Source organism: Apaloderma vittatum, unplaced genomic scaffold (genome assembly GCF_000703405.1).
Source record: "Apaloderma vittatum isolate BGI_N311 unplaced genomic scaffold, ASM70340v1 scaffold10223, whole genome shotgun sequence".
NCBI lineage: Eukaryota > Metazoa > Chordata > Aves > Trogoniformes > Trogonidae > Apaloderma > Apaloderma vittatum.
The window spans coordinates 1-25,511 of NW_009707497.1; the positions used below are offsets into that span (position 1 = coordinate 1).

General features: G+C 44.8%; 1 protein-coding gene across 1 annotated transcript; it reads right to left on the reverse strand.

Annotated features, from left to right (window-relative positions):
- Window positions 1-185: 185 nt before the first annotated feature.
- Window positions 186-23,902, reverse strand: LOC104269920 (dixin-like; the record flags this gene model as incomplete). The annotated part of the gene is made up of 10 exons (XM_009866220.1): window positions 23,843-23,902; window positions 14,841-14,970; window positions 13,746-13,871; window positions 12,145-12,394; window positions 11,081-11,188; window positions 5,183-5,295; window positions 4,473-4,621; window positions 1,287-1,376; window positions 1,154-1,207; window positions 186-236 (listed from the first exon to the last, which is right to left on the reverse strand). Coding segments are annotated over exons 1-10 (1,131 nt in total), but the record flags the coding sequence as incomplete, so codon positions are not given.
- Between the last annotated feature and the right edge of the window lie 1,609 nt (window positions 23,903-25,511).

Below are 25,511 nucleotides of genomic sequence, written 5' to 3' on the forward strand. Positions count from 1 at the left end.
TTCTTGTGCCTGCCTTAACTGCAGTCTTTCCCCAGAGTCAGAACAGACTCCCCACTTCCAAGTCCTCTAATTCCCTCCACAGCCTGAGATTCCGCAAAGGCGTAGAGCTGCTCCTAGCCCTACACATGGCCTACAGCAGACTAAAGCTTTATTATTCATATTTGGAGAAGTGCCGGTTTCCTCACCTTTATTCCCTGTAGGTTTCGAGCTTCTTGTTTGTATTTCAATATCTCCTTCTGTAAATGCAACAAAATTTCATTTAATGGCATCTTGACATCCCTTCAGAATCAAGCAAAGTCAGTATTCTCTGTCCCCAGGCACCTGCTTCAGAAGAAAGCACGTGCCACCTTTACCCATACACCAAAGAGCATGTCAGGCCCTGAGCCCTTTTAACAAATTACAAACATGACAAAACAGTTGAGCAGCTCCCTAAGTCCCTGCTATTAAAGCCATGAGAGAAAAAGATTTCCTAGACCCTCAAACTGTCCTTTAGGGCAACATCAACTAGTTCTCTCCCAGCACCAGAACTGGTGTCAGAAGAATACCAGCATCAGCAGAAAGCTGAACTATGTCAGGGTCCACAAGGCAGGTTCTTCTCAGGTGCATTTACTTCATACCTGAAAGCTTGTTTATATTCAGACATGGCTAGAACTTTAACAGCTGTCCTGAATACAGTTTTGAGAAGCTAGTACAACCTGGATCGCTCCAGCTTCAAGAACATGCAGGAAAAAAAGTCAATTTCAGGGTTCATTTACATTCCAGTAACACTTAAGTATATGTTTCACCAGCAACTGACTTTATCAGCATTGACTGGAGGCAAAGTGGGGAGGCAGCATGTGTTTTTCTGGCGCTATCCCACAAAATTTTATTAACTGTTAATAGAGATACTTCCCAGCCAAGTATTGTGAGTGCTATCTGGGTCAGTGAGTTATAGTCTCAGGGAAGCAGATACTTTATTCCTAGATGGATGGGGATCCCACATGGCAGAATATGGAAACAGAGTTGGAGCCCTAGCACAACATACCTGACATGTCATCTGTTGTGTTGTCCATTCCATCTCCCCCCAAAACAAACAAAAAATCATATAGAACAGAGTCTGTACAGATCTCTTGCCCCAAAACCACCCTTTCCCCTTCATCAGTCCTCCTCTAACCTTTAGGTCTTGATTTTCTTCCACACTCTGGTCCAGGCGACTTCGGATTATGATCTGATTGTAAAATACCATGGTTATTATTGTGCAAGACACCTGTGTGGCAGAACAGTGCCAAGGGCAGCAACGTGCTCACCAGCTGCTCTTCAGGGCAGGCTCCATGTTCGCAAAGTTCAAAGGATCCTTCCTGCTCATCCTCAGGTAAAGACCCATTGAGTAACAAAGCCTGGGAAGATGAAGGAAAAAAAGTAAATCTCCTCTTCAGAGGTTTCAAAGAAATCTAGGCTAGCTACAGCTCTGGCTAACAGTTATTTGTATCAACAGTCTCTAAACAGTTAAATTTTCCATTTTTGCCTCTCAAACGTGAGTACGATTTTTCAGGAATGACAAGAAGGTATATCCTCTGAAAAAGCTCTTCCAGAGGTATCTGTCAATCAATACTCTTCCCCCTAGAAAGACACCAAACAAGAACGACTACTCAGATTTTCAGGAAGTGAAGTCTGTCTCAGGCTTCAGTCAACACGTAGCCTTCGCTACAACAACAGATCCAAAGTCTAAAGCAGAGACTGAACTAAGTTTACGTTGTAAGGCTTCTCTTCTGGAATGAGACCGAAGTGTCCCCTGCTGAAGGAAGCCATTCTCCTAACCACAGATCTACAAAAGACTTTAGAAAAAAGGATATTCAGGGAAGTCTAACTCTGTTCTACACTAGACAAGACCAAGACCTATCCAGAACTGTTGTCCAAAGGAGGGAAAAGCCCTCACTTAGTGAAAATCTTAAGCTATGCCCTATGCCTGAGGAAGGCTACTAGAAGCACAGTATTAACTCTTTCAGTAGCTCCAAGGTAGTCCAAACATCCGCAAGATGATACCAGAATTCCCACAGTAGACTGAATTTAGCCTGAAGGAGGTAAAAGCATGCACTATAGGAAGTGTGACTAGCAGGACCAAGTCAGATCTCCAGCTGGATACACCATATGAGTTTTCTCTAGCTGAGGTTTTTAACATTTAACTTTGTCTCTAATTTCCAGGACTCAGGACATTTGATATGTGCCAGGATGTTGCACACAACTGGACACATTGGAAAGTCATGCATCTTTCTTTCAATTAGCTTTCTAGTTTATTTCTATTAACTTGAACTCCATGGCTAAAACTAAAATAGCCCATTTGCAGCAATTCTCCAGTTCAGCCCCAAAAGACTTCAAGGCTGACAGGTAAGTTCTGCCTGCCCACAGATTCTCCTCTCAAAGAGCTGCAACTACTGCCAAATAGCAAACAGCAATCTGTATTCAGTTAACGCAAAAGCTCTTCAGAAAAGTGTTTTCTGAGTGGATCCCCAAGTCTTCCCAGCAGGATATTCAAGCAAGAATGACATAGGAACATAAAAAGCTGCCATGGTTTTAGCACCTTATAGGGTATATATACATGAGGTCCCTGATGTTTCAGTCAAACTCTGATGAACTGGAGGCTCTGAAGTATTGAGGAAGAGGGGGAAAATGAATTAATCAAATCCAATTTCTTGGCTAGCAACACCAGCTGCCTCTTTCTAATCCCAGGGGACAAGGGGGCAAGCAATACCAGCTGCTCGCCCTCAGTCCTGAAGCATGGGGCCATGGCTGGAGGAACAGGACATGCCAGCCCGTCCACTGCTGCCTCTCCCTGCTCCCAGCGGGCACAAAATGCAACCAGATTTTACCAGTGAACAAGCCTTTCCCCTCCCTCCCCCCAGTCTTTTGTTCCCTGCCTGTTGTCCACAGGGAAAGTGTCTGCCCACCCACACTCCATCCTCCTCCTCCTGGCTGCCGAGGCTTCTCACACAATCTCTGCTTTGTTTACTGGCACATAAATATTTACAATTCAAAGCAAGTATGGTTCCAAGCACAAACAGAAAGGAATATTCCTGAGAGAGTTCAGGGTCTTTACCATATGGATCAGGGGCTCCACTCCCCATGCAGAGTCACACACGTCAGGGTGAGGGTCATTTGGTCAGAGAGGCACTAGAACAGGGCAGCAAGGAAAAGGTCTTGCAAATAAATAGTTGCATAGAGAATGTGCCAAATATTACAGTTCAGCCTATCTCACCGAAAGACTGATGCAAGCCTGCGTGACCCCTGATCAGCTCTGTGAATCTGGATGGACTTCCTGACCTTCCCTGTCTCTTTGCATTACTTCTGATCACAAATCACAGAAATACTGCTCTATTCTCTCAGGCTGCTAATAAAACTTGCAGGCTGCTAAATGCCCTGGTGAAGAAGGGGAGTCCCAGCCCCAGCACATGGGGAAACACTGCTGCATCTTTACCATTTTGCACAGTAACACACAGGCTTTGCACAGCGACAGCACTTACAGGAGTTACAGCATCACAGGACAGAGGACCAAGCCACTGAACTCAGCTAGGATCTGGGCTCCAACCAAAAGACAACTCAGGCATAATCACCTTCTAAACTTGGGCTTTGTTTTAGATTCTTTACAACAGTGGTTCCATTCTTACCTACATTCAGTGCACCCTTAGCACCCTTCACAGCCTACTTAAATTACTATTAGTGAATATCACTGATCTTCAGTCTTCACAGCAACATAATCTTTCTCTCTCCACAACCTTTTCTCTCCCTCCCTACTGAATACAAGCCTCGAATCATGTCAACACCAAGTTTTGGAGGAGCCTGAGCTAAGACAAAGAAAAGGTGGAGTATGAATTGCTCTGAACCCCTGGTAAATAAACTGCGGCTGGGGAAGTTGAGCCATCTTTCCTCCTTTTCTGTGCTTTCTTGGTTAAGCACACTATGCAACGACTGGGACCCTGTCGCAGGCAAGACTATGGCTGGATCCAGCTGTCTTCTAAATTGCACCTGGGACATTGGATAGGACAGTTTTGGCATTCTCCATCCTGTAAAGTTGAACAGCATTTGCAGGAGCCAAGAGAGCCTAAACACTGCAAGAAAAGGAGGATGTCAGAGTGCTTAGCCAGTAGCATTCTGCTACTGGATAATGCTCAGCTTGCTGCAGCCAGTATACCCCGATACACACCATCCACACTATCAGAAGTACTTTCTTGATCCTTACAAACACATCCCTGAAGGAACTCATCCCACAGGGTCAGATACAGGGAAGAGCTACTGTTTTTACGTAACCAAGGCAAGCCAAGAGACCAACTGACTTCTTGCACAATCACCCCAGGACCACACTGGACCAGGACTCTTAATCAGCTCTCCTGAGTTCCAAGCTAGTGTCTCATCTGCAAGATAACCCATCTTTTAGCTACAGCTGGTGGGAAAAGAAATGCATGTGGAAGGGAACGCTGTTTGAGAAGAAAATCTATTACCTGCAAACCTGAAATCATCTTCTTTGCTTCCTCCATTTCTTTTTCCAAATGGTCCTGTTGTTCCAAAAGCTGCTCCTCCCATGAATTCTCCAAATATGACTCAGGGTTCCCTGCTTGCCGCTCAGGCTGTAAATGAGATTCTGTCTCTTCTGAAAGAGAGAATATCCGAATGTGGTCATGACAGACAGCAGCCCAGAAAAGTCTTGCACCACATAGTAACTGCCTGCTGCCCACACCAGCTACTACTAACAAACAAACAGGTCTTCCAGCCAGTACTACAACTGCTCAATTCTTTGCAAAGTGCCTCAACCTATGCTGCAAACACAGACCTTTACACAAAGTCAAATTATGCATCAGGAGTTTGACAAGCTCACATGAACTCTTTCTTTAAGAGAAATTAAAATGTTGGGGTTTTTTTTTCAACGTGACCTAATGCTGTGATGAAAGCCCTACAGTGAAAGTTATATATGACCCTTCATTGTTTTCCAGAGCTTTTTATTTCCCAAGCACTAGTTTGCAAGACTCGCAGACATCATCATATTATGGCATTATTGTAGTGTTTAAAGCGTTGGGATTTAGTTTTATGTGAACAGATACTCGTCATCACATTCTCTACATTCATTTCAGCCACTGGGGAACTTTTCAGCAAGTTTATGATACAAACGAATCCCAACGAAAGTGTGAGCTGTGCAGCATTATCTGCAAGGTACCTGTTTTAGTTTCTGCTTCTTCAGTGCGGATGACCACAAGTCTTTCCTTCTCCTCTGATGGAGCTACAGTGGATTCACTCTTCACACTATGGATAGGACTGGGTGATGCAAGACTGCAGAGGAAAGGAGACACAGTTACTTCTAGTGCTGATTAACATCATCCTAAATACACAGGCAGGCTGACTGAAACCAAGAGCTACCTGCATACTAGAAGCCAGTAATAAAAACTGGACATGTACCTGTTCCATCATTCTACACCAGTGTCACAGCAGGCTAACTGATAAATAGCACGATACGTCTCTATTTTCCTTAACAGAACGCAAGTTTGAGACCACTACAGAATTCACATACACGTGCAGAGAGGTAAGACTGCTGAAGGTTCACTCAGAAACAATATCCTGCAAGCCTTACGTTCAGATGCGATCTGAACAGAATGACACGCTGGCTGGCTTCATCTCTTGCTCTGGCTTTCAGAAGCATCACTTAACTAACTTGGAATTCCAAGGGCAAAGTATTTTTGAAAGACAGATACTACTCACTCATTTTTTTAGGTTAAAACTTCTTGAAAGGACCCATATATTTTTCACTGCAGTCATGTCAGCTGAATGTGAGTTTTAAGCAATCTTTTCTTCAGAAATTCTTCCAAGATACATCACCTAGACAACACTATAAGGCAGTTGAAGCTCACTGACCCATTCAATGTACCTCTAAAGTCGCAGGAACTAATCCTTGCAAATGTAAGCAGGAGTTAATTTTTCATTCTCCTCAACACAGAAACAAAGGACAGAGAACAAAAAGAAAACAGTGTGGAGATAATATAATGGGTTTAGAAAAATAAGAGGCTTTGACAGCTTGCTTTCCCCATCTTCCCAGCAGTCCTGCAACATATTCCACAGCTCTCTCACAGGATCAGAAAAGCCTTGCAACAGAGATGGAAACTACTTGCTAGCAGCTCCTGTCAGGCCCACTCCCACTGCCAGGGCTGGCCTACTTCTCACTCATATTACAGAGCTTCAAGCAGTCTAGCTTTAATGGTCCAGACTAAATGCACTTTCACCATATTAAAGGAAAAGATGAATGCAACTTTCTAAGGGGAAGAATAACCATCCTTTAATGGGAATCTCTAACAGCTACAGGAGCTGTTCTTTCAAGGTGTGGCAGTTTGAGTCCACTCATCTGGCAACCAGAAACTACACAGTTGCTCGCTCACTCACTCCTGTCTCTTGCCCTTTTCAGGACAGGGATGAGAAAATTCAACAAAAGGGCTTGAAGACTGAGATTAAGGACAGGGAAGGCTTGCTTACTGCTTATGGGCATAGGCACAGAATAGATTTAGGGAGAAAACCATAAATCTAATACCACCACCAGTTCAACTAAATCAGTAAGATCCGAGTAGGATAGTGAGGGAAATAAATGTGACCAGATCTTAAACACCTTACCCCCACCCCTCCCTTCTTTTGCAGCTATCTCCTCTGCCCCAGCAGCACAGGGCAGCAGGGATTGGGGAGCTCCAGTCTGTCCATTACTCTTGGTCCATGACGCTCCTTCCTCCTTGGAGAAAGGACTCCTCACAGTCTTCCCCTGCTGCCACATGGTGTTCCTCTCACAGGAGACAGTCCTCCTCAAACGTCTCCATAGTGAGTCCTTCTCAGAAGTGTGGGTCCCTCCCATGGGCCACAGTCAAGCTGTTCCAGTGTGAGCTTTCCTTGGAGTCACTTGGTACACTTCAAACGCTCCCTTTGCTCCAGTGCGGTCCTCAGCTTGGGCACAGTCCTCTGCTCCTTTGAGGGTTCTTCCACGGGTCACAGACTGGTTCCTACGCCTCTGCTGCTCTTCTCAGTCTGCATCTCAGTTGTCATCTCACCACGGGTCCCAGGGACAGCTCTGCTGTGTCCTCCCCCTTCCTCAAAGAACTCAGTGGCCACACGGCTGCTCTGCTCACCTACCTCTTCTCTCCAAAACAAAACTCCTCAACAAAAAAGACCCATCAGGTCTCCCCTCTTGAGTACATTGATTTGCAGAGGCACTGATTGGCCTGGCCTTGGCCAGAAGTGGATCCAACTTTTCCCTGGGCTGGGGAAGGCTCTGGCAGTTTTGACTGGAGCCACCTCCACAGCCCTCTCTCTCCCCACCAAAACCCTGCCAGACATAACCCATCACCCCTGCTCAAACATGGTATGTATGATTGTTAAAGAGGTCGAGGCCACCCGACTCTGCTGAAGGCTTTACCTTCAGGAAGGCTGACTCCATTACAGCAGTCTCTAGGCACATTTTCTATACAACATTTGCAACAAGCATCCTGCTCCTGCTTGCTGCTGAATGGGCACACAGCATAAAATTAAAATAATTGTTTGGGAGCCAAGAGAATACTACTGGGTTTGCTTTATACAGTAAGGGTCAGAGGAAAGGATGAAACTTTCGAACAGCACAGAAACAAACAGTAAGCCCAGCTGCTCTAACACATCCAGTAACTCTAAGAGGAATTTTATTTCCTTCTAGGAACAGATCTCAGTGTTCTCCCTGCATATTTTTAGCTGATACTCTGAATGTGTCATCATCCTGGTGAGGCCACTGGGAAGTGTATTGCTGATTCTTATCCATGCAAAAGATGAAAGAACGAGAACTGTCCTAGAAAAACAACATTAGCAACTGTTGGGCGAGAAGGTGGTGAAACTGATGAACAGGCAAGAGCAGAGAACTGGAAAGATAAATGAGCAGGACAAAAACAAGGAGATATAGAGCCTGGAAATAACATTCTCCTCTTTCAAGGGCTGCTCCTTTCCTCTCAGCACTGGATCCACAGCCTGAAGCAAATACAAAGCATCCCAGCTGGCGCAGGGAGGTGGAGTTAAGTGGGCTACAGGTCTCCACAACAGTTTTACAGATAATTGCTTAGGCATTCCTATGTCCACAGTCCCCTTTCCAGACAGTTTCCCTATTTTAAAAAGCCAGTGGAGACACACTCAGATGAAGCAGTAGCACAGGTCAAGTTGTCTCATATGTTAGGCCCTGAAGTTAATGCTGAAACATAGGATTTTTGTATCAGTCACCAAACCTGTCAGAGCATGAAATACCCACTGACATAATTTGTTCTTTAAAGTAGACACCACTTCGTGATTAAAGCATGCAGAAATAAATGCTAGGAAATTAAAATTAATTAAGAGAGATTTACGATGCAAACAGTTCCACTTTTTTCCTCTTACCAGCAGATTTCTTAACCCACATCCTTTCTCCACCATGTCCCAGAGTTGCCAGTGCCTGCACAGTCAAGGTTTTAGGGCAAGAGCCCCAGTGACAAATGCTCATAATTTTAATAAACACCCCATCCCTGCTGTTTCAAATGACAACGGCAACAATCGCTCACCATTTGACCTGCTTCCCTCCCATGATCCCACTTTAACCTTTCGCCTCACAGAATCCGTTTCCACGGGAGCCTCAGGATTCTGGCTACAGACATGCCTTGTCCCTTCACATGCTCAGAATTCAGTGTAGAAGACGCCAGCTCCTGTCAAACTACTGGAGAAACATTTGCAAGCCAGATTGCTTCACATTAGCTGAAAGGTTCACAGCAGCCACAACAACAACAACAAACACCACCCTCAGGGTCTCTGCACAAAACCGTCGGATGGCAGACCAACCGCCCCCACACACGTATTTGATTCCAGAGTCAGGGAATTCTGCAGCCTGGGTTTTGCTTTTGCTGGTTTTCCTCTCGGGTTATTTGTCTCTTGCTGCTGCATCTTGCTCCGCTGCACGCCCAGTTGTTTTCATCACAAGGACCGCGATCGGGATTGCCGGCGGTGTTTCTCATCCCATTCCGCCCTCTTTAGACTCCGAGCAGCTGCTGCAGATGCCCAGGAGGAGCCAAGAGACGGTGCTGGTGCAAACAGTAGGTTCCTTGCTCTTCCAGGCGTGGATGCGGTCTCGGGAGATGGTAATGCAGCACTCCCCAGCCCTCCGCCCGGCTCCTCTCCCTCGCAGCCTCCAGCTCCCTCTGCCTCCCGCTGTCACACGGGCTGTGCACGGCAGAGCCTTGTCTCCGAGACGCCTGGCTCCGGGAGGGGGAGGGAAGGCTGGTGGAAGGGGAGGGGAAAGCGAGATGGTTGGGTGAGGGGCTCAGTGGCCTGGGAATGCATCTGATTTTGGCAAATTTTCCCCGAGTCATTTCAATTGCCTTTGCTTATTAGAGCTTTTGTCTCTGGGAATTCTGTTATTCAGGCTGTGAGCTCTCTTAGTGAAGAGTTAATGCAGAAATGAGCTGATGCTAGGCAGGGGATGCTGCCCTGGGACAGACACGACAGCAGCACAATTAGATGGAGGGGGTGGCTGCAGTTAATAACTATATCTCTACTAATAAAAGAAGTGGCTTGTTTCTCCCTCTCAGTACTCATAACTAAGCTAGTACATTTCCCTCTGAAGGAAAAAGAAACAAGCATCTTGTTTTGAACCATGAAGCCTGGTATCAGCATTCTTTGGGTAGATCCCTGATCACTTCTGTAAAATCCTCCATACTACGTCTTATCAGCAATATCTCTATTACCATATGGTAAGAGAACTCATGACATTACAAGGAAAAAACCAACCAAACAAAAAGCAAACAACAAAAAGCATAACACAAAGATTTAGGATGTACAGAGAAATTTTCACTCACCACCAAAATACAGCCACATATGAGCAAACAGCAGTTGCTTGACAATCCGTTAGAGCATACAAGAGCACACATAAATACTACAGCTACCTTAAATTGAAGAATGAGTGGAAAGAGTAGCATGTGTCATGAGATCACGATTCAGGAGTCAACACCAAAGTCCTGTGATATTAGCCATGAAATCCTGTTGCCAAGACCAGAATTTTTGGATCTGCCCTGGAACGACAGCTTCAAAACTACACTCTCTACTGACATCATGCAGAGGCAGTGTTCCAATACTGTCTCACATGGAGTTCCCACACTCTTGTATTTGGAAGAGTATTATAAACTATGAATTATAAATCTGTATTTATAAAAAAATCCCTCACAATTATACACAACAAATTTGGAGAATAAATACAGACTACTCCAGTGTTTTCTCCTCCTCTGTTGAGTTCAAGCAACCTAAATTCTCTGATACATGGAGGTCTCTTTGTACTATGGAGCATCAAAAGCAGCTTGGGAAATCCTGTGGAGATACTCTGCCTGCTGAGAAACTGTCAGTGGCAATCTGTCCTAGGCAAATGAATCTCCTCACTCCTGTACATATTGGGGGGCCGAAGGGAAGCAGGACAAGTAGACAACAAAGCAGTTGGGGCTTACACTGGGGACAGGAAACCGTGAAGCAAAGAGAGCTGCAGCTATGCCCATGCAGCTCTGTCCTCTTAGATTAAATGGAGCAAAGCATCACATCCAGAAGGAGATCTAGCATGTTCAGTTACACAGTCCTTTTGTCTTCAAGCTAGTTGCTCATTCCCTGGGAGAAATGGGAAAAGCTGTCCTTTATTATGAAGCTATCAATGCTGGACCAGCTCTCCCACTGTAGTACAGTTTTTCTTCACAAGCCCCTTCAGCTACACTGCCTCTCCTGCAATCATGAAAACAAACACCACAGCCATGTGTCTTCCCTCGCCACTGCTCAAGTAAATTGGGGCAAGAGTTTTTACTTCTGCCCCAAAGCAAAGAGTAGTAAGAAGAGCTTGTAAAGCATCAGTGTAATGTGTTGCAACTGGAAAACACTGCTCAGGTTCACAGCTGCAAGCTTCATGTTGGTTCCTGAGGCTTCATTCTCCAGCTCAGGCAGGAGACTATATGCTCGGAATCCTCTTCTCTATCAGAACTAACCAGATCACAGTCATTAGAAAGGGCACTTTAAGGAATGTCAGACAAAGGACCACAAAGGGACACATCTTGGCAATAAAGTCCCTTACCTGGAAGAGTGGGACCCCAATGGCATGTTCTGCTGCCCTTCATACTGCTGCACCAGTGCCCGGACGCTCCAATAGGGGTTTTCAATCTCCTCATCCATGCTGCTATTTCTGGAGATAATTATCATAGAGTGAGGGAAGTCTCACCTGACAGGAGCAGAAATTCTTCTTGTCTCCAAGAAGGAGGGTAGAAAAGCTAATGAAAGGAAGGTAAGAAGGAGGGGACAGCTAGAAAACTGCCAGAATTAAGAAAATTCTCCTATCAGGGAGCTCCATCCCATCCTCTTGGTGTGAGGATAACACAGGCAAACAGGCCCTCCCCTTTTAAACTCATCCCTAATTCTGTGACTGTAAAACTACAAAAGCTCTAGAAAGGCCAGGAAAATAATAGAATTTGCAAATAGCACAAGGAGCAGCTTTTTTGAAGGTCTCCTGGCCCAAGGCCTTTGCAAGAGAAATCTCTAACTTTTCAACAAAAATGTACCATTTCAACCTCATTTCCAAACTTCTTCAGGAGTGCTCCCTTGAACCAATGTAATATGAGCTGTGTAAATTCAACCCTCAGCAGACCACCATCTGGCTTCCATTTAGATGTCATTAATATTATTGTTATAATGCACAAAGCACCTTTTGCAAGTGTTAAGTGTGCTTTTCAGAATTACACATTCCTTCTGTACATCGGTCATCTCCCTTGATTTTCACCAGAACTCCTCTTCATTTTCTGGAGAAAATGCTGCAGAGTTCCCTCTGGCTTGGCCGTCAAGAACTGTTCTTTTCCAATGAGATAATAGAGATCCAACAGTTATTTTGCTGTAAAACCTGAAAAGAAGCTGGGATACGTGCAGTCGTCATCACGAGGCTGCCAGGCTGGGTCAGTACTCCCCTTTTCCAGGCCATTTTCTATTTAGATTTCAGTGAGACAGCAGCGGTTTGCCTCTATTTGCTTGCACAATAGGAGAGCTACCTTACACTAGCGATTGTCAGAATAAAGAGGCATCTATTTTTAAATAAATTCTGTTCATCTGGAAACATCCCCTGACCTCACATAATCAGGGAAAACTTATTACCTCTGTCGGTGCCGGAACACATCTCGGCCGGATTGCAAGACATCTTGACGAACATCGGCCAGAGCAGCCACAGCCCCTTGGGCCACTGCGGCCGCTGAGCGAGGCCTGTAACTGGCAGACGACGCAGACAAGCTCTTCCCCACCGTGCCAGCAGAGCCATGATTCATCGGTCTCCCAGAGCCTGGTTTGAAATGAGCAGCTAAGGCCAGGATCAACCTCATGATAGATTTCAAGTTCCCATCAACAATATCTGCAAAACGTAAATAAAGCCAGGGACAACGCCATTAACACAAAGTCCCACCAGAGCTGTATCTGACCAACAAGGACAAAAATAATTAAACACAATGGGGCCATGCCAATAAAAGAGGACTATGGAAGAAGGACTGCATGGTAGCACTGATGGTTAGCTCTGCTTGTTTTGTACAAGCCTAAATGCTTTGAAAGACCGGAGCCTTCCCTCTGTGGCCATTTCCAGCCAGCAATCCAGCAGGCCAGGCAACAGCAGGTGATAATTCTGGTGAATGCTCACCAGAAGAGTACAGCAGTTACTGAAGACTACAACTGTCCTAGCAGTCACTTCAATTAGCATATGGAATCTGCATTTTTTTTAAACACTAAAAACCAGAGAACAGCAATGTATTTCTTCAGCAATAGCATCCTGTACCATAAACCATAGCACCTTTTAAGTGTTAATCAGTCAGTTTTAATAATATCACACTAGACATTTCCCCGGCATACAAACTAGCTCAAACACCTTGATCTCAAATTCACGATTATCCATTCTTTCAAAGTAGGATTTCTCAGAACAATTTAGTCAACTGAGATAGTCAAAGTCCATTAAAATAATAGGAATAGGGTGTCCGAATATCAAAGGTAGCCTAAAAAAAAAAATAAATCGTAAGTGCTAGAGGCATGAAGGCTGGTTATTATTTCCTTTAGTATTCAAAACATTAGAAGTGCCCAAAAATAAGTCACAGTGACCATTATCTCCCCATAACTCACAGAGAACACAAAGCTAAAAGTTTGTGTGAATCATTTGAAGTCCTAGGATGTCAGAACTATGACTGGAGCTCTGGAGCTTGTGTCATACAGCCTCGTGCCTGTATTCTATCCTATGACCACATGGCATCATTTCATTGCATATCCAGCTTGATATCTTTGCTTATGCAACACTTTTACCAATATTTCTACCATTTCTACAGTCATGAGCTAGTAAGACAGCTGGCAACATGACAGAAAAAACCAGTACAGCCTCCAGTCTGCCGGTAGCAGTACTGTGGGAACAGTACCAATTACTCTATATTTAAACGCTAAGCCTCTCCCTAAGGGCTATAAACCAACAGCTTGCACTCTCCTGCTACCAACAAGGGTCATGCCCTCTGCGTAGGCCGTCTCAGCATTCTTCCCCTTCTCACCTGAAGGGCCATGGACAATCAGAACTGCATCCCTTCCCAGTACAGCCAGCAAACAGTAAGGAAAGGGGCCTATCGTTCAACCCAAAACCCATTACTAAACCACAGGAGGAAAACCAGCAAAACTGCCCCCTACAAACAAATACATTATCTGCTTGGTATGAAACGATGACTGCCAGGGACACATACCTTTTGCTGATGTCTGATGCATGCGGATCTTTTTTGATGCCACAAACTGTAGGACCTTCTCCACATTTTCCTTCATCTCCTGCTGGCTGATAGGGTTGACCTGAATGCCATCCAACTTCTCACCAGCTAAAGGAGTGAAAAAACTTTATTAGAGAAGAACTGAACCACTTGGTGCTGTCACAGGGATTGCTATACTTGTATGGCTTGATTTTATCTCCTTTCTAGGTACTGCAGGAGGCTTATAAATTTTATGCTGCTTATAAAGTATTCAGTACCAGGAATAATGAGGTTGGAGACTATATTGGGTTTATACGGAAAGGCTTTGGTAGCTGGGGGGGCTACAAGGGTGGTTTCTGTGAGAACAAGTGGATGTGCCCTGAAGGAGGCTGTGGACACCCCACACCTAAGCAGGTTTGCTTGCAGGACCTGTGACCCCACTGGGGACTCATGCCGGAGCAATTTGTTCCTGAAGGGCTGCACCGTGTGGAAGAGACCCACACTGGAGCAGTTCATGAAGAACTGCAGGCCGTGGGAAGGACCCATGTTGGAGAAGTTCATGTGGACTGTCTCCTGTGCATAGGACCCCACGCTGGAGCAAAGGAAGAGTGTGAGGAGGAAGGAAGTGCGAGGTATAGAGACAATGCATAACAAACTGATCCCCTGTCCCCACCCCCCAGTGCTGCTCAGGGGGAGAAGGCAGACAGCTCTGGAGTGAAGTTGAACCCAGGAAGAAGAGAGTATCTCAGCAACCAAGTCACTCTTCCAAAAATGCCACACACTAATGCCAATCTTCTACATGGTAAATTCTTTCATAACTCCATTCCAGCTTTGTGAAAGTTAATATGGTCCCTGATAGGTTTCAGCACATCCGTTGCAACCGTTTGCTAAAACGTAAGGACATCAATAGAATTGCATTATAACTTCCTTTATGACTGTTTTCTGATAAAGTTATTCCTTCTCCCCATCCCCCACAAGCTCTGACACCAGCATTAACATCTGCTAGTACGCCTGACAGGTGTCAGAGCCAAGACTAGCCTCTTCTACACGAAATCTAAAACTGCACGATGAAAAATAGTGCCATATGGTATTACTGACCTACAATCTCAATAAGCAAAGCAAGAATGACTCCGTCTTGGAGATCTCGTCTCAGGTCTTGGACTGGCTTTATTGCTGGCTTCTTCTTCAGCTGGGAATTCACCCAGGCCACATATGCCTGTAGTTGTTGCTGAAAACAGAAAACAAAACATTAGCGTGTCGCTGCCATTTCAGAAGTTGCACAGCTCTCACTTTTCTCTTTCATCTTCACAGATCTCTTTGGTTTTTACCCTTTAAACCAAAGACCAATGGTCTCATCCCAAAGCCTGCTGAGCACTAACTGACATCATTGCACACTGTGGTGTAGCTCACTCCACGCCAGGCCAGAAAGAGCAAGCAGGCAGCAGGACAGAACTCATGAGCTAAGCATAGCGGAGAAGAAAGCTTTACATTACATTTAATCTAGGTCGGTGCCAAACATGTCATTCCCTCATTTTTGGTGGCAGAATCGAGTCACTCGCATCATTTAGTGCCCCACTCACATTATTTTCTTCCACATATAAAAAAAATTAGAAAACCCACATTGCAGAAACAAGAAACCCTGTGTAATTTCCCATTAAACTATGTCACCTACCAAAAGAAACAACTGAAACAGATGTCCTGGAAGAGACAAGAGTTGCCCTTCTTAACACTCCCAGCATGGCTCATTTGTAACAGTTCATGCAACAGGCAAGAGACACCCTGTTCTGTAGACTCCCTTCCTCCATTTCCTTGGAGCTACATGGCTCAATTTCTGTCTTTGTACATGTGGAAGTGTGCTTGCCCCAGCACTGAACAGCTGCAAGCCCTGAGAGCAAGGAGCACTGCCCTTCCAGCAGGCCATACTGCATGCTGCTTCATAGAGCTGTGCGTGTTTCTACAAGGGGAAGACGAGGGAAATGGAAATTTGGGCTTTTAGTCAGTGGGAGGACCCATCTGGCATGAAGTGAATGAAAGGCAAAGCAAGATTCACAGGACCTTTCCTTTTCCATCCCCCTTCTTAGTAGCACTTCCATGGCCAGTAGGAGCACTGGTAATACTGAAATCCCTCCGGGCAGGGCTGGTGTGGTTCATGAGGGAGGGTAAACAAACCTATCCATTTATGGGATTACCTCCCTTTTCACTAAGCTTCCCATTATTCTGCCAGTGCAGCAGGTTTTAAGTCTCCATTCCATATTATCTCAGCAATGTCAGTCAGAGTTTATGCTTTTACAGCTCAACAAAGTCTGATCACAGTTTCACTCTTAATTAGCCTGACATAGGAAATCCAACTTTAATCACACCATGGTTCGGTCTGCTGGTTCAGAAAGGTAAGTGGACCTGGATTCAATCAGTTCCACTCACTCAGCAGAGAGCTGGAGAGCAGAAAAGAGATGAGCTTGGGGTACAGCCTGATGGCTTCTGAGAAAAAAGGAAGCAGAAGATGCAGATCTGATGCATGGCTTGCTGGAGCACACTTAGCCCATCATGTGGATTTGATCTAAATGCTCTTCTTTGGCTGTAAAGGCAAAGATGTGCGCCAGTTTTGCCTGCCCAGTTTCATTTTCCACTTAATGCAACTGGGCACTGGGGCTGATCAGCAAGCCTTGACTTCATCGTGCACAAGCTGATGATCCTGCGCTGATTTTCAGAACAGCAATGGCAATTTGCCAGTTGCAAACTACCTTTTCAACTGTATTTTAACAGATCATGCGGGCACTGAGGTCCAATGTCACAGCAGTGTAATGCCAGAGCGACCACAAGCCTTCTATTACACAGATTCAATGCAGCTTTAATTTATTTAAGCAAGTACCTGAGAAAAGAGTCAGGTTTGCTTATAATAATACAGCATCATCATAGAAATATCCAGATTCATAAATAAAGTTGTACTGAACAGCGTTCCAGCATGAAAACTGCATCTGAAATCCATGTAATCTAGGGAAAAAGCCTTCTCACAGAAGTGTTTAGTAGCTTGCTGATATTTTTCAAATAATTTTGCAAAGTTCTAAACTGTTACATTGTACTAATTCCACAAGGGCACAGCCCCTCACAGCCTAGAGAAAATTTGAAGTTTTTATAGGAGTGTATATGGTTCTTCCATTCAGACACTTCTGCTTTCATTCAAAGGAAATATAGAACCATTCACCATGCAGTTTGTTTTCTATTTCTGTTCTCTGAATATTCTTCATGCATAAGAAAGCATTTTTGGCAAACTTCCAGACTCTTTCAAAAGCATTAGCAGGTTGACACTATTATTAGAAGAAAAAAAAAAAAGTGCACTGGGATTTAGGAGTGACATTTTAAACAATTATTATTAAAAGGAGGATTTTGAGGCAATGGAATATGAATCGCACCATTACAAAGTAATTTCATACCACTAGCTGCTGTGTTTGGGTTTTTTTGCTTTTTTCCCCCCACTAAAGCATAAGACTTTCCAGCAGAAGTTCAGAGAGATGGACTGATCAGCATTTCCTGATTTTGGATCTAAAACCTAGATCACTTACTTTAGCAAGAGACTTGGATTGCTGCAACGGTAAAAACTCGGGGAGTAAACTGTCACTTCTGGGAGCTAACGTGAACAGGCTAGAGGGCAAGTGAACAGGCAACAAGGGCAAGTGTAGAGTTTTGCACCTGGGTAAGAATAACCCCGTGTGCCAGTACAGGCTGGGGACTGACCCAGACTAAAAAAAAAACGGATGCAGAGTGAGCCTTTGTGCCCAAGAGACTGGACATGGTAGTCCCCCAAACCCAATTGGGTCTCCTGCTGTGACAGCTGCTCAAATTTTAACACTCCTCTTGTTCAATTTTTGTCTTTCTAGTTGAAGGAAAAAATCCTGTGGGACCTGTTACACCAACTCCTGTGATGCTGTAACTGTGCTACCACAGCTTCCTGCAGAACCTCTGACCGTTACGGGATTGAAGGAATCCTTAAGAGCTCCCCCTTGGTGGTTTATAACCTGATATGGCTGACAGTTAATCCAAGAGTGATCAGGGAGGGAACAGCAATTGTTCTATCTAGCTCACCCTCTTCCTTCATAAAAATCAAATAACCAGCCAAATAATTCTTCCTTCAAGCACTGACCTCTAGCAGTTTTCTGCTTCTCTGTGCATTTTGGTTTGAGCTTCTGTTCAGCCAAACCTTAGACTCAACGGTGCTTACGCTGCTCTACCGCTGTACCAGTTTTCCTTTCAAAACCAGCATTTTCAGAAGAAAACCATATTAGTCTAGTCTCAGAGTTACTATGCAGAGCACACGTTACTAGGATTATGGTGGAGTTAAGCTTAATCCTATTTATGTTAACACAGCTTTATGTTCCAAAAAAAGGCCAGGTTTACCTGTACTTTGCAGTGGGAAGAACAGATTCCTTACCTGAAAGAAATTTGAGCCCAGACTGATTCAGCTCCTAGGCAGATCACTGTAGGGTGTTTATATCCAAGTCACTCTGGAAGCCTTAAAAGATTTAGCAGGGCAGGAGAAGATTTTTTATACAAGGTACTCAGGGCCACCTGTAGCTGTAAGGAATTTCCCAACTTGCAGGCCCTTCTGCTGGCAAATTACAGCTTAGCACTTCAGTAAGCATAGTGCATCTCAGAGCAGGATTTTACTTTTCATCACTTGTTCAGCCATAGCCTAAAGAAGTGCCTCGGACCTGCTGGCTCTAGAAAAACAGCTGTGAAGGTCAGGAGCACATATCTTTGTGCCCTCAGCTAACAGCCAATGATACGCAGGAGGAAAATGACCTTTCAGGGTCAACACATTTTTCTAGCAGTTGTAACCCCTTAGTGATAATTACAATTAAGTGTCATTATCTAGTATTTTCTACAGGTGAAAGAAAAGCAGCAGCTCAATTGCAAATCTCCTGCCAGTTGTAGGTGCCCTTGCTATTCTCACTTAACCAGCGCAATTCCCCAGCTGCTGCTTAGGGCTCATGTTTCTCCCCTCTCAACCATCAATCAGTCCAGTCTGCCTGACAATAACCACAGGTAGATCTCAATGTGTCGATACACCACTCTGTCCTTTATTATCTGTGCCATTTACATCACACTGTATAAGGTTAATTTTCACCTCCTCTGAGATAAGGCTATTCTGAAGTTGGCCAAATCTTCGTTCATAGACAAAATCCTTCTTTAGCAGACATGCCTTCAGAGGGCCTGACCTCCTTGCTATCACCTTACAGTAGACTCCCATGACACTCTGCTTCTAGTACAGGAGTACTTTTCTGTGTTCATTTGATGAATTTGACTCTCTCCTTATTGTTAGATTTAGGGAATCGGTTCGAAAGGATAGTGTTTCTCATATTATTTACTCTGCTTTTCCTTTATACCCTATAGACGCTGCCCAAGCACCAGCTCTAACAAGGTCATAGCCCTCATGCTCTGAGATTGGTCCCAGTATAAAAGGCATTTAGTGTCCTGTTTGTTCAGAGCACTGAACTAAATGTCTGCACCAGCAAAGCTCGAAGGGTAGCCTAACTGCATCAGGATGTAGTGATTAAAGCCATTTGAAGCCAGGTCGCTGCTTTAGGGATAACTGTTTGTGCTTTTGAAAGATGTTTTAGTGCCTCTGCATTTTCCCCAGTCTGGTATTTTGAGGCCCTTTTCTCACACAGGCAGTGTTTCTGTGCAGGAACACAGGCAAAAAGCTGACCCACAAGAGATCTTTTGCTCTAAACTACTTTGGAGCACATGATTCACCCTGAATCATCAAATGGTTCCACTACACCCGCACCAAGTCTAAGGTCTGTCAAAACAAGTTGCACTGAGACACACCCTGATGCTTCAGCAAAGAAAAAGAGCGTTGTTCATTATTTAGCCGAATGCAGTCGCTACCCCTGCACCAACAGGGCAAAGAAGCTTTGTGAAGAGACTGAGTACAGAGTATGACTGAACAGTGCTTTTGGCAGGCAAGAGGAAGCAAAGGGGAGGGGACATCCACTGAGATTGCCTGGCCCAGGATGAGGGGCACTAAAGGTACATCTAGGACACAGGCCAATGACTTGCTGTGATTTTGGCAGCCCACCTTATCTCTGTGTGCCTAAGTTTCTACCTATAAAGAAACTGTAATAATTTTTATGTTCCTTCTAAAATGCTTTGATAACAAGAAATCTTTGACTATAACTGCACACATGTGTTGCCTGATCTAGGTGAGAGGCATCCCTGCCCATGACAGGGAGGTTGGATTAAATGATCTCTAAGATCCCTTCCATCCCCGGCCATTCTATGACTGCACTGTAATACCTGCTATGCAACAAAGTAATAGCCTGCCTTCGACATACAGTGAACCTCAGGCAGGAATTGAATCCTAACTGCCCAACCCCTAATCCTATATAGCAGCGAATTCATCCTTCCTTTGCTGATAGTCCTATTGCTGGCCAGGCACAAGAGCTCTGGGAAAAATTTCTACGAAATCCTGCTCGAACAAGCAGTTGTCTGCTGAAGTACATCCAGGTGTGGGATGCCCCAGTGATGTTTCCTGATGTCTGTACTTGAGGATTAGCGTAATTATAATGCAGCAGCTGCCCAGTCTCCTGCAGACCAGACAGACAACCTGGCAAGGTCTATGTGGTTCCTTAGATCTCAGCCTTTGTCCTCTGGCCAAGCTTTAAAAAAGTGTGTCTGATCATCCCATGGCTTTAACAGTGTGGAGCAGATGTAAAATACTAACAGACTTACGCTAAAACAAAGCTGATGTGAAATGAGACTTGGCTCTACCATGTGGAAAACAGCAGCATCTCTGAATTTCACGAATTCAGCGAAACCCAGGCTCTGAGGGATTTGGTACTGCAGGGAGCATTTAGTTATGGGCTGGTCCTAATAGGCTGAACGGCACGACGGAGCCAGAAGTCAAAACAGCTCTCTTCCTAGTGAATCCTATTAGCTATAAATAGCACTCACTGCAAGGAGAGGGTGAGTGCAAGTTTCTTCTGCTAAGATTGCAGTAACAAAGACATTTTTACCACAGATCACGCATGTTACATCAAGGGGAACAGAACAGCTGCCAGAACAGGGCAAGTCTATACTTGCATAAAATCACTTCAGCCAGAAAAGCAAATCAAAATCAAACCCAAGTCATTTCCCACAACAAGGATTCAGATCTCACAGATAGGAGGCCACCTGATCACCTCAAGCCCACCAAGAGGCACAGCAAACCTTGAAGAAGGAGGGAGAGAGACTGTATGTGTGGGCAATCCAGGAAATACCTGCTGCAGATGCCGTTCAGCTAAGAACCCACTGCTGGAGGGAAAATACTACAAGAAACACTTGGTGAGGAGGCAGGCAACGAGCACCCTACTAAGAAGGGAACACAGAGACACACCTGCACTGCACCACTTCCCGCATGCATACTGCCGAGGAGTAGCAGTTCTCACAGAGCAGAATGCATAGGTATTTCCCCATGCTGACAGAGCCTTATGGGGCATCTTTGCATTTCACTTTGCTGCTGTTGGGGTACTCTGCAAAACAACCTCTGCTTGGGCTCTTAAAAATTCAATGCCATTTCACTCTCTGGACAGGAGCCAATCCCAGGCCTGTTTTTCAGCGTAATCTCAGAGGGAAAAAACAACTGTTTTAAATAACTCGTTGCAAACACGCAGCTACATAATTAAGATTGCCAGAGGAAATGATCTTCCAATTTGAAAAAGAGAAGGTATGTTATTGTTCAAAACAAGACACCTGTATTTTATATCTTGGAGCTGTCAGGCCTATTTCTGACACAGTTCTGTGTGTTCCCCATCTGTTTTAAAAATCTGTGAGTACAGATCTCAAATAAACTGCATTTCCTCAAGGAGAGAGAACAAGCTGAGGCCACATGAAGAGTCATCACAGAAGAGAACCTGTCCTCTATGGTTTCCTTGCATTAAACGACTGCTTTTAGCAGTCATACATTCCCATGCCACCACCCAGCTGTGGGATTGAATTATTTAGCTGCCTCAGCAGGGTGAGTCTCAATAAACAGCAGGGAAACAGCTTCAAGGCAGAACAGTTCATTAATGAGAGAGGGACAGGAGCTGTGTGATGTCACCAGGAGAGTTCACTCCCTTTCAACATTAAACAAAAGTCATCCTGCTTTAGATGTCTGCAGGTGACACTGTGCACAACATATTTTGGCCAGGGAGTCTGAAAGGGAAGGGAAATACACTGGAATGAATAGGTGATCTGTGAAGCAGAACAGGCATTAGCTGCAGAAGGGACAAGAACGCATTTGCCATCCGTGCTCGTGAGATAATGAGGCTGGAGGGGTGGCTCTCAGCCAGCAGGATGGACAGAGGAGGGAAAGTAATGCAAAGGAACAACAGAAACTTGCCTGTAAAATCTTGGCTGCCTTGAGTAACTCTCCAGACATGGGTTATTGACTGAAGGTTCAACATAGAGACACACAATCAATACCCCTTGAGAAACTGGAACTACACCTGGCTCTAGGTCCCAAGCCTGTGTAATATTGAATTTGAGCTCTGCACATACACCTAGGAGCGTGCTAGCTTACCTACTTGTGTACATTAACGAACAGATTTGGAAAGTATGTCCTTGTATTTCAAGGTATCTAGTCACTAGAAGAGCCACCTGGCCAGAAAATATGCTCTACCAAAAGAACAGACAATGAATCAGCAAAGCAGTTCCTGCACTACCCCAAGTCACTCTTTGTGTTAAATTAAGCCTAACTTTTTGTCTCGAATCTGTTTTTATACTCAGGCTTAGTAGCCACTCGCTTCCAGTCGTCTAACATCAGAGTGCTGTGACACTTTGGGACATTCTTTCACATTCAGGGACGTCTATAAATGAGCACCTAAGGTACAAAGAGCTTTTGCCAGAGAAGGATCTGCTGCTCTCAAGCACAAGAAATGCCGGCTTCAGCTAAAGCAATATCTTTGCCAGCTAAAAAGGAGACCGAGATACTCTGTGGAGGAGGGTATGGAGTACTCAGAGCAATCGTAGGAAACCTGTGGCTCATAGGAAGCTACGAGGCTCCAGTTTCAAAGCCCGTTTGTTTTCCCCATTGTGACCGGTGCTGTTAAGAGCAGGAGGGATGTTTGTTTTTCTGTGAACAATAGAGTACGGGGGCAGAACACTCAGGTAGGGGCTGAGTTTTGCAACTATGAGGAAGCACTACACATAAACAAACACAAGCTATGCGCTCTAAGAAAGAATAAAACACAGCAAAACGCTATCCCTGCGACCACATGGGAAAGCAAAGAGCAGCCACTGTTTGGTTTCAGCAAAAGCCCCCACAATTTTCCTTCCTTTTCATTTACAGACAGGAAATCTTACTGCAGCACGGTCTGCACAACGCACAGCCAGGCAATGACTGCCCTGGCATTTTGTACTGAGTCGTCAGGGTCCAACGGAACTCATTTTTTATGCACCCTAAGAAGGAAGTCACCAGCAATCCATGCTCCACATGAAGTTACAGGATTCCCATCTCTGGAATTTCTTGGTACTTCTTGCTCCTTATTTCATGATTTATTAGTCTCCCAAACAGCAGAATAAGCGAATAAAGAACACTTTAAAAATTATATTTTCCTGACCAAGATGAGTTTCACCCCCCCAGTGATTCAATCTACAGAAGAAGATGGGAAAAAACAACCATCCTGCTCTTTGTCAGCCTCTCCCAAGAAATCTGCGTCCGCAAAGCAGATTTACAGTCTTTCCAAAAGCCTTCAGACATAAAGAATTCATATACTCAGGAGAGAAGCCAATTCTATAAAATAAACTGTGCTCCATAACCTTGCTGCAGTTTATATTATTTACTTGTACAACAGTAAAGTGCAGCAAAGAGAATAAAAACTCCAAGCTATAAACACCACCTATAAAGCAGCCACAAACTCTTCAAAACACTATTGCTGATTTGCAGAGCCCTGCCTGAGCTGCCCAGTACGTCCCTTCATTAGTAAGCAGCTCTCCCGCCCTGAAATCTCGCTCATTTTTCTCCCTCTCTGCTCCTCAAAGCACTCCAAACACCAGGAGAAAAACAGCTCCTGAGAGATGCTGCACAAAAGCAGGCTGCACTGCTTGGAAAGGTCTGTGGGAGACTTCAGATATGTATTTACCTCCGTGAAGCCCTCCTGAAGAATATCCAGCAAATTCCCTCTGGCCAAGCAAGCCAGCATTCTCCACGAGCCCACCGACAGGCGAGGGTCTCAGAAGACACAGGGCAGATCGTCCAGCTCTGCGCACGACCCCTTCCTCCTCCTCCTCCCAAAGACAAAGAGTTGGAGCTCATCAGGAACCGCATTCATAGTTCCATATGGGCAGCCCGTTACTGGACACAGACAGTTGAGCCAAAGTCAAGGCTTGCACTGGGCATGCTCGAGAGGGAGCTGCTGGGGGAGTAGCGGGAGAGATGTCAGCCCGTTCCTATAGAAACGCATCAGCTTACAAGATGCAGGCCCAGGACTGAGTTGGGGAAACATCTGAAACTCATTTCCAGCCGCCGTACTCACGCAAAACTTGCTGCATAAAAGAGACTTTCAAACCCACCAAACACAGCAAGCCCTGTATGGTATGGGGGTAGGGAGAGAATCAAGGAACAGCAAATAGCAGATGCCTTGCTTAGCTAGAAAAGCGAAAGGAAATATTGAGAGCCACCAGCTTTATCTCTCAGCAATGGTTCTGCAGCCCTGAAGAAGCAGTAACATTGTCAGCAACGTGGTAGAGACAGGAAGCTGCAAACCACACCACGACACAGCTAGTAACCTTTGCACCATACTTGGCCCTTCTCTAGCTGCCCTGGCAATAAAGTTCAAAGAAGAAAAAAGACAGAAAACTTTCAAACTAGAATTAAATACAATCCCCAGCAAATTTTCTAAATCAATAATAACTGCATTCATTCCAGAAAAAAAGCATCAAACATGTCCAAGCAATCTCTCAGACTTCATCTCACCTTAGAGGAAAAGCCCAAGGAAAGAAAAAAAAAAGGTAAAACCTCTCAGAACGGATGAAGACTTCTGCCAGCAGCTCTGGCTGCTAGTACAGAGAAAAAGACTGCAAATACTGGCCACTGATATCAGACTATGCCTTCAGATTTCAAAATATCTTATCAAGCATTTCTAAGTAAGAGGCACAGTTAAAAACAAACATGTTTTGCTGCTTAAGTATTGAAGCATCTGGAGGAAGAAGCAGAACTGCCTCACTTTGACAATATGAATGCCAGAGAATAGAAACTAGGCCATTTCTGATGGCCAGTCTGAGAGGCAGAGCATGCTGAGCCATTCTTCTGTTTATCGTGGTAACACAAATGCATCCTGCGTGTATGTGCGTGCTGAAAACACCTTTTAAAAATTAAACAGTTGTTCTCCCTTCTATGTGTTCCACTCTTAACTGTCAAGATTCTTGTAGCAGGAATCATTTTTCTGTCATAACATAAAATATTATGCCTTTAAATGTTACCTTTGCAAGAAGCAAACAAAACAGCTTCATAAAACTAATGCTTCATAACTGTCCCTGAAGATGATTCTAAACCGGACAGCACAGGATAATGATACCAAAAGGATGTCCCCATCAACTGTTCCTTGCCTGAGTCACCTTCAACACACATGGGATTGCAGTTTGGTTGGTGGCAATTGCCCTCTCCTGGCCAGTTCCAGCATAACCCTAATCCTTGCACTTGGCCATGCTGAATTCCGGGCGAGGCGGATGCCAAAGCCCTGCTACTGCTCCATGTCCTGTCGTGATGCGACTGTCCTGTCACAGCTGCACCCCCACTACAAGACATAAGCC